Source organism: Antrostomus carolinensis, unplaced genomic scaffold (genome assembly GCF_000700745.2).
Source record: "Antrostomus carolinensis isolate BGI_N321 unplaced genomic scaffold, ASM70074v2 scaffold16460, whole genome shotgun sequence".
Classification (NCBI taxonomy): Eukaryota; Metazoa; Chordata; class Aves; order Caprimulgiformes; family Caprimulgidae; genus Antrostomus; species Antrostomus carolinensis.
The window spans coordinates 1-11,600 of NW_010289225.1; the positions used below are offsets into that span (position 1 = coordinate 1).

At 37.9% G+C, this 11,600-nt stretch overlaps 1 protein-coding gene across 1 annotated transcript in view; it reads left to right on the plus strand.

Annotated features, from left to right (window-relative positions):
- Positions 1–783: 783 nt before the first annotated feature.
- Positions 784–11,600, plus strand: part of LOC104526195 (carbonic anhydrase 3) — a gene marked incomplete at its 5' end in the record, with an annotated part of 14,821 nt that continues 4,004 nt past the window's right edge. Inside the window, 5 exon segments of the mRNA XM_029085363.1 lie at positions 784–981; positions 8,593–8,711; positions 9,565–9,657; positions 10,590–10,655; positions 11,552–11,600. The exon segment at positions 11,552–11,600 is cut by the window's right edge and continues 28 nt beyond it. Of these exon segments, the coding sequence (XP_028941196.1) occupies positions 784–981; positions 8,593–8,711; positions 9,565–9,657; positions 10,590–10,655; positions 11,552–11,600 (525 nt within the window).

Below are 11,600 nucleotides of genomic sequence, written 5' to 3' on the forward strand. Positions count from 1 at the left end.
CTCTGTGCAGCGGCAGCGCGGCCGGGTGGCGTGGCCGCTTGGTCGTCCCTCGCAGGTGTGGAAGAGGCGAAGCTGGTGGAAGGAGAGGCCATGGCTGAGGTCCCTAAGTTAAATAAAGTCAGCTTCCCTACCGCTAATATAATTTAAAACTTGACAAAGCTTCAGACCCCCGGCTTGGGCTGGCCTCGATGCAGGGGGAGCAGTGCTGGTCTGCAGCAGAGGCTGGAACCCCGGGCGGCCTCTTGTTCCTGCCCTCTCCTCGGGCGAGGGAAGAACAGCACGGCTTCGCTCAGGCTTTTTCCACATGAAGTTCTTGATAAAACCGTGACAGCAGTTAAATCCACATTTCAAATTCCCAGCTTCTTCAGCTATCAGTAGCCTTTTCTCTCTCCAGATAGGTACGTGGTGCCACATTTGAGTCATTTGGGTATATCCCATCATATTTCTAGCCACTGCTGGACGTGGAGCATACATCTGTAGTTTCCTTCCTTGGTGTGTTGTCAGTCTCCTACTAAGTGAAGTCCTGAGGTTGCTATCAGAGTTTAGGTTCAGTTGAATGACTTGCAGTAGCCAGTGTTCCAGCTAAAGTAATCTAATTGCTTTTGATACAGTGAAACTCTTGACAGGGCATGACTGACAACCAAGCAATTAGTAACCTACTCATTAATACATTTCATTGATGTTCTGTAGCTAAGCAAAGCCAAGCTTGTATTTATTGTGACAAGTATAATCCATACCTATGTGGAAAAGGTTTTCATGCTGTTTCTCTGTATTTTTTTCTAGGACCAGATCAGTGGCACAAAAATTACCCGATTGCCAAAGGACACCGTCAGTCACCTATAGAAATCAATAACAAGGAAGTGCATTACGATAGCTCCCTACTGCCATGGTTTGCTAGTTATGATCCTGGTGCAGCTAGGACCATCCTCAATAATGGGAAAACCTGCAGAGTTGTATTTGACGATTCTTTCGATAGATCAGGTTAGTTTTGTTTTCATCTCAAGCTGTCATTATATATCAGTGACTGTTTTCTCAAGTTGGTTGGAAGACAGAGTGCTCTGAATGCTCATGGCTGTCAGAAGGTCTCTGTGTACAGCCTGCGTGTGATGAACAGGTTTCTGTGACTCCACTGCCCTGTACAATTGTTGGGAATGGCCTGAGACTACTTTTAAAGTCCATAGGTAAAAACCTAGGGAATGGAGAGAGCTGCAAAGAAGCTTTGTGCACGATGAATTAAGGTGTAAGGTAAATTTCTGAGTCTGCAAAAGCCATTGCAGCTGTGTTGCTTTCCAGCAGCAAGGAGTACAGGCCTTATCTATGAGGACTGACTTCCATTCAAGCTGTTTGAGGTGTCCAGCAGCAAAATATCTTTAACTGTATATGTGGCTGAAGTTATAATATTTTAAAACTGTACCCATGTAATTTCTGATAAATGAAGTAATGAACCAGATGTTGCCACAAAGTCATGGTATTTGATCAGTTAAAACTCCTTTTGGCATTCATGAGATTTTGTCTTAATCAGGATTATAGGGCTTAGAAATTCCAGTGTTTCGGCTTTAATGTCCAAAATCTTTTATCCAGTCGTAGTTATGACAACATACAATGTGCTGCATATATAATGCATAGCTTTTTAGTGGGTTATTTTGAAGAGATATGACTGTTTGGTTTAACAGGTGCTAGAAATATTTAATTTATGTTGGCAGGACCACTGATGTTTCGTGTTAATACTGTTGGCTGTATTTCAAAGGAAAAAACATTACTGAAGGAAGTATGAAATTGCATTAGTACTGCAATAAAAAGGAAAAATCAAATGCATACCTCACTCTTTATTATTGTATCAAGGTCAACAGAATTGTGTTATTATTTATAGTACATGGGATGGTATGAAAAGGAAAAAGAAATGCTAATTTCAGTAAAATATTGAAAAGTCTGTCTTCCACACTGTACAGACTTATTTCTTAACTGCATTAAAAGTTCTAATTTCTATTACAATGTAACTAGGATTGAACACTATAATTACTAGGAGGAATTTTACAAACAGGTTGATTGATCTAAATATCTATGCACATGGATTTAATTTAATGGACTTTTAATGAATAACTTGGCTTTCGTGAAATTGGTGATCGAAGTGTATGTTAGCTAGACTAGTTAATACACTCATCAAAGCTCGCAAATGACTATGCAGTCAAGAGCTTGATTATTTTTTTTATAAAGTGGGAATCTTTCATGTTATTTGAATAAAAGTATTATTAATGTCAACAATACGATACATCAGTAAAGAGATGTAGCTGTGGCATATGAGAAGACCTTCACGGCCATTACTTACCATTTTTTACCATCTTTTGTATTTGCTGGAAGATCTTCATATATATCAGTAGTTGCATCTTCTGCATAAATGTCAAAGTAATTATTGTTATAATTACTCAGATTTTGCACGGAAGGGAGTATCCAGGCACAGCAATCTACAGCATGGATGCAACACTGTGACCACAAAGAGCAGAAAGTTTTGGGATGTTCTGAATTTTTTTTCACAGGAATTGTTCAGTAACTGTTGTGTTCTCATCTCAGAAATAAAAAGTGACTCACTGGAAAAAAAGTAGGTGTATTTCTCAACTCTTTGAAGGCAAGAAACATTCAGTGTTTATTGTTATGTCGTCTTTGTTATACCGTTGCTTGCAGAGTCTGTGGGTGGTGTTCCTTCTCTAGTACAATGCTAATTGCAGGACAGATTCCACTGTGCATACTCCTACTGACCTGAGCGTGTTTTAAGTTTTTTAGGATATATACAGTGACTTATTTTTTGTATAAAGGAACCACTAGCTATAAAATACATACATCTGTAATAGCAATCATATAGGAATGAAGCTTTTTTTCCTTTGAAACAAAGACATTCTATCTGTCTGTCTATCTTTCACTTTGTCTATCTATCTGAATTATTTCTGAGTGAACCAGGAAACTAAGGACTTCCTTTATTTTGCTGACTTTTTCATGTAGAGTGATTATACCCATATCTGTAGTTCTATCTAGGTTTCCTTAGTGGTAGATGAAATAGATTGCTGAATAAATTGCAAAAGGTGAGTGATAAAACAGATTACTTCAGATGTCACCAAGTTTTACTTCCATTGTGTCTTCTCTGCTGGGAATACTTTGAATATTCACCATTAGAACAGTTTCTTAAGCTCAGATGGTTAGTGAGAAGATTATGGGGAAAGTGCTATCTGATGTAATTCACATATTATGTTGAAAAAGTCCTTATTACTGTTACTACTTTGGAGTTAGTCTAGTGAAAGGAATTGGAGAATTTATGTTCAGCTGTTTATAAAGTCTGGTTGATTTTAAGAACCTGATATACAATTTAAGGCTTTGATGACAGCTCTTTGCTGTAGGACCTGTATCATGCCTCTGTTGCCTGTCTGCACTAGTTAATGGATTGTTGTGGACTCAGTTGCCTGTCTTACCATACCTATGTGGAAGAGGGATCTTAAGCCCTGTAAAGTCATTGCAGGTGAAGGCCAGAGTCTCAAAATCCAGGAAAGAACTGGAAACTGAAATCAAAACCTACTGGGTGGCTGTGCCCAATAAAACCCATACCAGAACTTGGGTACTTTGGCAGCCTGCCACTGCTGTTTTTTGGCCAGCTCAGATACTCTTTTAGATCCAGCAGTGACTCTGATTTTGTTTTTAATTAGGGCTACAATCTTATTTGTACTAGTAGAGTCTGTTTGCTTTTAAAATTCCAAAAATATTTGTGCCAGAGAAGTGTCCTGAGGGAACCTAACTGTTGGGACTATTGTCAAGATGCTGTGTGAGTTATTGTCCTGGTTTTGCTTAACTTCCTTATAATTAGTAACTCTTTGCCTTTCTTTATAATACCTTGGTTAGATGGTTAGATCAAGGTGTTCAACCTTTTAATAAGCAGTAAAGATACGTAAGTCTTGTACTGGAACCCAGGCACAGCAGCTGGGGAGATGTACACTAAGGCTATGTCAAATGGATGCCTTCTTTCATCTTCTCACTGCTGTTTTTATCTCCTTTGCACTTTCTATTGAAGTTCATTGGCCAAACAGATTCTTCTCCTTTTATTGACTTTCTGAATGAATGACATTTAAGGGCTTGGAGTAACTCAGTACAGGCACACTTCCTTACATCATTACCTTGATGCTGTTTGCAGAATCTTCTGATTTCTTATCAAAGGAATGTGTGCCCTTGGAAGTGGGTGGTGAAAAAAATAAATAAATAGACAGTTACTGTAAGTCGTGAGAGCTTGTTGCTTCTCGGTCTCTTTTAGCATGACAAGTGCTTGTGGACAGCGTTTCCTAGAGTACCATGTTGTGCAAAATCTCATCTTTGCAAATGAGATTTTGATTTTCAGCTTCTGGTGAATAAACATTTAGTTGTTGACTGGTTCTAAAACAATGAGGACAAAACTTAAAACTGAGGGAAGTCTGTCCTTAGACCCTTGAGTTTTGGTTGATTCCTGCAAAAAGTTACTTAACATTTTGTGTACTGGATTTATGCTGGAACAAGCCAGTGGCTGTTACAAAAATAGCATAGCTAAATCCCAGAGCTTGTGTGACTATGGTACATAACACTCGATGGCCATACTGCATAGTGCAGATGGCAGGAAAGTTAAATTCTTCCCTTAATGTTTAACACATCTCTCTTTTGTAGTGTCTGACTGAAGGTACTGAGTGTTGATATGAGCACTGCAGAGCTTGGGTACAGGGCATTTAGGAGTTGGGTTTCTGTTAACTTTGAACTTCCATTGTTTAAGGCAAAAATACAGTCAAGGACCTGCTACAGTTTTGCAGTGGACTGTCAACTTTTTGCCCCTGGACATGGGGATTTCAGTCCTACCATAAATCACAAAGAAAGATGATTTAGGAGCTCACTGACGAACAGGCTGTGATCAAGAGGCACAAAACTGGAGAAGGTGTGTTGCAGTGCAAGTGAGGATGGGTGGGAGGCTGACAGACTTCTGTCAGACACTTCTCTTTCCCAGTCTGTCCCTGTAAGAGTACAAAGTTTAAATATATAAAAAAAGTAATTCTTCTGCATTCAGTGCTTGCTTACAGTAAATTTCAGTGAGAACTGTGTAAAACATTCCGAAAGCTTTTAGGAAACACATTTTACCCCTGCAGTTAGCCAGACTCTTTCAGTACGGAGATTGTCTTTTGAACAGAGGCTTTTTTAGTAACATCTAAAATGTGACACTGACATTAAAAAGCTGTGGTTTTTATCCTGCATTGTTAGATTCTGTTATAAAGCAGCATAACAAAGGTAATGTATCTTTTTCAATTGTCATGCACTAATCCCTTACTAATTTAATTTCACTGTGGTTTACCAGTTCATTTTATGGATTTGACAGGATGTGAGGATCATGAATCTTGTCAGAACAGTTAGTTCTTTTCTTTATAAACACAACTCACCTCTTGAGTCTATTTGGTGCTCTTTGTGTTTTTCCATCTGACTTTCACAGTATTTAATTCACAGCAAACAGGGAAGGCATTTGTGTAGGCATAACTTTGCCAGTTTTACCTATGTGAGGATAGATGGCAGTTGACATGAGCGCAGATTAACAACCAGACCCCTACCTAAGCTGCTCAGCAAGTGAATGCACTTATTTCAAAATCTTCTTGTCACATTTCTGTTGTCAAGGACACCCTGCTAACTGAGGTAAAGTGAGTGGAGCGGCCATCTCTACTCAAACAGCATCACGCCTTCATTTTGCTGTGCAGTCACACAGAGTGAGATACAGAGATTTTTCTCACCTTAGTTACATCCTCCAGTGCAACACATGCTCTCTCTGGGGCAAACATCTGCCTCAGTGATTACACTGAGAGTGGGGAAAAAACATTCTTTTATTAGTGCATCTTTTATTATTTTATTAGTCTTATGCTGCTTAGTTTATGATGGATCAAATGAAAGGTGAGCTTTTTTGCTGGAACTGAGGTCCACGTGTGTGTCCACGTAGGATTGCTCTCTGATAGACTGTTCTTCAGTGTGGATGGCGGGGGACACGGAATTTGAGCAAGCACTTCAGACTGACATGGCATTTTGATGTCTGGTATCGGGCACTGGTGGAAGGTGATGTGCAAACCCTTATAAAAAGAGTCAGTCACTGAGCAATAGGATGAGAGTTTGCAATGATAAGGCACCAAAAAGAAGTGAATACTTTTCTCCCTTTTTCTTCCTGGGTTTGTTTGTATATTCCTGCGGCTGAGCCATGTTACTTGGATGACAGCAAGTTTAAGAGAGTTACATCCTGGTAAGTCTGCTGTGGCCATCCTGTTACTTCCTGTAGAGCAGAAACAGGAACAGAAATGCCACGGTTCCGATATTCAGAAGTAAGTCCAGCCATTCAGCTAGCTATGTGACTACACAGTATTTCAGAGGACTAAGAGAAACACTGGCTGCCCGTATCTCAGGGAGTGAGCTGTTGCTTTTCATTTCATTTCATGCAGTGTCACAGGTAGAAGCTCAGAGTGAGTCATTAGGCCTTCTAGAAAATCATCTTTTCGTAAGTATTTTGTGGTAGAAAAACAGCTCTTGCAGCCTTAAAACTGGGAGTCTCAGATTTTTATGGTGAACATTTCCTATGCAGTAATTGTTAGAATAATTCCCTGTTACATATAAATATATAAAAAATAAAGCTATATTTTCACACCAGTGAAAAACAATTTAAAGATACCATAGTTTATTTTATAAAATTTTACCTCATATTCTTTTTACAACTGGTATGTGGGTGTGTATTTATTGGTGTTAGTATTTTCTGAAAACAAAAACCCAGGAGGGTTTAGGTTCCAAGCCACATGTTTAAAAAAATTAAAGATTTCTTTTACTAACTTTGAGCTATGCAGACATATTTTTTGATTTTTTGTGTTTTAGGTATTGGAGAACTTCATTCTTGTAGCTGTTTCATTTACCTTTTTTAAAGCATAGGGAAATTTCATTTGCTGACATGGGGAAATTTAATTTACTTACATTGTCATTTCATGTATTTCTATTTTTTATACTGCACAGTTGCAATTAAAAGAAAGAAAACACCTTTTTGTCCTTCAGGAGATGATGGTTTATAGGCATCTTAGTCTTTGCATCATTCTGTGCGCTTAAAGTGTGCTAAGTAAAAGCTACTGTTTATTTATAGATGAGTAAAGCCGGAATGTGTTGGCATGAGGTGATGCAGAACTTCACCTAACGCCCAGTCGAAAGTGTCTGCTGATGGCCCATCAGTGGAAATAATGACACGTTTTTACCTTAAAATGGATTATTGGGTCTTACAGATCTATTTTAATGGAGAATTGATGGCCTTGTCAGCTACTACTGTTACCAGTACTGTGTGGGAACAAGGAAAAGGAATTTGTTGAGAATAACAGCTTGCTCTTAATGTTCAGTAAAGAATACTTTTAGTACTTCATTTCTTGAGTTAATAATGGATTTCATTCCTTTTCAGATGTCAGGATGTTTTTCTCTAGCATATAAAGACCTGTTCTTGAGAACTGCAGAATGGTTTAATAGGAATGCTGTAACTTCTATCTCCAAATAAAGTGAATGAGAATTAAATATTAATGATAATTTGGTGAATGTGAAGAAGTTTTCCCATTTTTATTGTGAGATCCTTTCAAATACAGCACCTTCATTTGGTACACAATGTAAAAATGTTAAGATTATTTAGAATACACAGTATTGTTCATCACAGGCTGAGCTTTTCTTTAAGAAAATAGTTTGTATTCTCAGTGATTTGCCATTTTTTCTCCTCTTCCACTGCCAGAGGGAGCAGCCATTATAGCAGAAGCAGCATCAGTGATTTCATAGGTTTTTAAATAGGTTGTAGCCTGCAGTAAGAGGCACAATTTGTGGCATTTTGTGGGAATTTTTTTATCATCTAGCACTTCAGTAGTTCATCTTAATCATGGCTATTTTTGTGTGCTTTGATATAGGTAGATATTAGATGGAATTCAAGGGGAGAATTCTGTGGGCTTTTAACATAAGTGAATTATGTCTTTAAACTCCCATTCTAGTCAACAGAGATGGAGTCAAACTTAATCAATAGAGTCCAAGGAACAATTCAGGTCACCATCTGTTGAGCATCTACCTTAAGGCAAGCAGAATTGCTCTAGAGGCTCCACTGTTCTAATTAGGGTCTTACTTCAGGGACCCAAACTTAGGCTTCTCATGCCATTTTTGATAATGTATTTCACCTTGCCTCCAGATACTGCTTTAGAAAAATACAGTTCTACAGATCTTGTAGCACATCTTCCAGTCCTGTCCAGGTGTCTTTGGCATATCCCAGAGGTACTAGAGGCACATTTATTGCAGCTGAATTAAAACAGTGATCTCTATTGACTATAATGGAAGCCTAGACAAAAATAATTTTCATCTGCCTGTAAGTGCATATAGCTGAAGGTGGTTCCTTTAAGTGCTGCTAAAATCAGTGCAGGTTTCCAAGAGGCACTCAGTACTCTCAGAACGTGCAACGTCTGTAGAGTAAATATTTAAATATGTATGTAAATATTTTAAAAATATATGTATTTCTTTTTCAAAAATTGGAAGATACCTGAGTCTAATGCTGATGCAGATTATCAATTGCAGTGCTGAGAGGTGGGCCGCTTGCAGGAGTCTATAGGCTGCGTCAGCTTCACTTTCATTGGGGTTCCTCTGATGACCATGGCTCTGAGCATGTTGTGAATGGAGTGAGATATGCAGGAGAGGTAAGACTCACTATTTTTAACTTTAAAGTAGGGTGTAAAGTAACATTTGTCATTATTGTTCAAATGGGACAAAATTTGTAATTTGTCTGCTTTTCAAGGAGTTCTTTCTATTTATTTATCTCTGACATTTTCTTCTTACTTCCTGTTCTTATAAATGTAAATCAAGTTGAAGTAATTCTCACAGGGTAAGAAAAGAAAAATGTTATGTGAAACAGGAGTTTCCATGTTCCCAAACCAACGTAGCTTGAAACATAAGACAGCACAACTGAGATACTGAGAAGAAATACAAACTTGCTGAAAAAGTATTCTGAAAGCAATAGTAGTATAGCAGAAGTATAAAATCGTACCGTAGCAACAGAAAGGAGGAAGAATGTTACCTTGATTTGCTACCACTACAGTATTGTAAGGGAAGATGAGAGCTGTAGACTAATAATAAACAGAGCTGACAGTCTTACGGATTCTTTGCTAGAATTCCTGTAATTTGAAAGCCAAATGGAAATTAATCATGTATCAGTAGATGACTTCTGAACTGCATGTTCTGCCTGCTTACTTAAACATATTTTCTATGTTCTTCAGCTTTTAAGATGAGATTTCTGTTCTTTTTTACAATTTCTGTATTAAGATGTTTATAGTTTATTTTAAAGCAAGTAGTCTTAAGTGGTAATATATGGCTGATACAACTTATATATGAATTACTGTTCCTTTTTTTTCTTTTTTTTTTTTTCTTGGAAAGCCTAATCCTCATTCTTTGTTGCTCCAAATTCTCTCATGTATATGAAGAACTCTAAATTCAGCATCTGATGGCTTGCTGTTCAATAATGGAATTTTTTAACATGTTTTTCTTTGTTTCCAGCTACATTTGTTACACTGGAATCCCAAATACAGTAATTACCTTGATGCTGTGAGAAGAACTGATGGAATAGCTGTGTTGGCCATATTTTTGCAAGTAAGTAGAAGCACACAACCCTTCTTTGTACTGCTACTATAGAGTTTTGTGTTCTTACAGGGTTAAAAAAGCAAAACCCCGTGAATATATTTTCTAGGGATCATACCACATTGAAGGGCTTGACTTTCAGTAATGCATGCTTTTCAAGTTATAGAGCATGAGTCATGTTCTTTCAAATGGTATCCAATACTACACACACTTGCCCCAGCAGCTATTGTGTCACTATGTGGCTGGTGGAAACTATAAATCCAGATGTATTTGCCCCTGTTTTGGGGATACGATGTCAGTAGTGGCCCTCTGACTGATAGCAGTCAGCTGTCTTCTCTGCGAATCATGGACTGATTTCAAGGACAGATACCGCACCTAGGCTTTTCATTAATTTCCTCCCAGGCAAAACTAACACACAAACAATACATGTAACTCACTCTTTTTAAAAATCCTTTTGGGAGCATGCAGTCTTAGCCTAAAATACTGGCCTTTGCTCTCTCTTTTTAAATTAATATTCACTAGAGATAGGAAGATGGGCATCTGTGTTGAGATCAGCAATTGCAAACAGCAGATCTGACCATGAAATCTGAATTTTAAACTAGAATGAAACTTTTTCCAAATTCTGTACTTGAGTCTGAAGAGTTGTTTATTTTTGTTAGGCTAAAATTCAATGTTAAGAGGAATAGCTGTATTATGAAATTACCTGTGATGCCAGGTTTTTGTACTGATACAATTTCCTCATTTGGATCATAATATCTGTTGGGGTACAGACAGAAGACATAGCTTACTAAGTTGGTAGTGGTGATAGGCTGGTGATAGGTTGGGTTAATGCATTGTAGTTTTGTAGTTGATATATGTTTAGATGCATATACAAAAAAATTAGGAAGAAAGGAGAAAAGGATGGAGCAGAACTCTTTGGTTAGCTCATGCTTTCTTCTTTACAGGTAGGGAAAACTCCCAAACCAGAGATGAAGAGAATTCTTGAAGAAATAAATGCCATCAAAACAAAGGTAACAAAGTTGGGTTTTTCATTGTAGGAAGATTCCTCTAAATTCTCAGAACAAAAAAAAAATTTAAAAAAAAAAATCAAGAGGCATGACCTTATGTTTTCAAATTCTGCTGTGCACCATTGCCAGAATATACTTGTGAATAAAACCATGGGTAGCTTTTCCTTAACAAGAAAAGTCCTTCCTTCCATTTACATCTAGGCCTTCCTTGGCTTTATTGGACCTTATAGTTTTCTGAAAATAAGAGTCATCTCAACAAACTTTACTCACCTAAAAACTAGGCATGGAGTCTTGTTCCCTCAGTGGTCAGTGACAAAAGAAAGGCACCTTTGGGTATTGGTCCATTCGGTCTTGAAATAGGCTGCCTAATTTCCTGCTCTGGAAATGCCACTGCCCAGACATCTGTGTCTCAGGTAACATTATGTGATAAGAATCTCGCTGTAAATGTAATTTCATAGACTGTCTTGTTTGGTATTAGCACAAATAATATAACTCTAGAGTACCTGTCTCACTTCATTATAAGGTCACCTAACCCAATATTCAATAGATAGGCAGAATTTCCATAATAAAGGAGGCCAGAAGGAAGAGTATTTCTGCACAGAAAGGAGTGAAGCATTGGTACTGGACGCCACTTCACATGAGTTAGCTCAGGTATAAGAAGTAGCATCATGGAATTGTCTGTTGTGTCATGCTTCTCTGGGCCCATCTGTGAGGGTCATTCAGTCTGCTTATCTTTACACTGCATCATTATCTGTTCTGTAGATGTGTGCTTAGTTTCCTTAGTTCGTACCTTTGAAGTATCTGAGTCACTCTTTGTTTCTTAAAATGCCAGAGCTGCATCTTCTTGACTAGAGCTGTTGAAGAGTTTTCTGTTTGGTTTTGTTGTGTTTTTTTTAAAGGGGAAAGAAGCTCCTTTTCCAAACTTTGATCCTTCAATTCTTTTCCCTA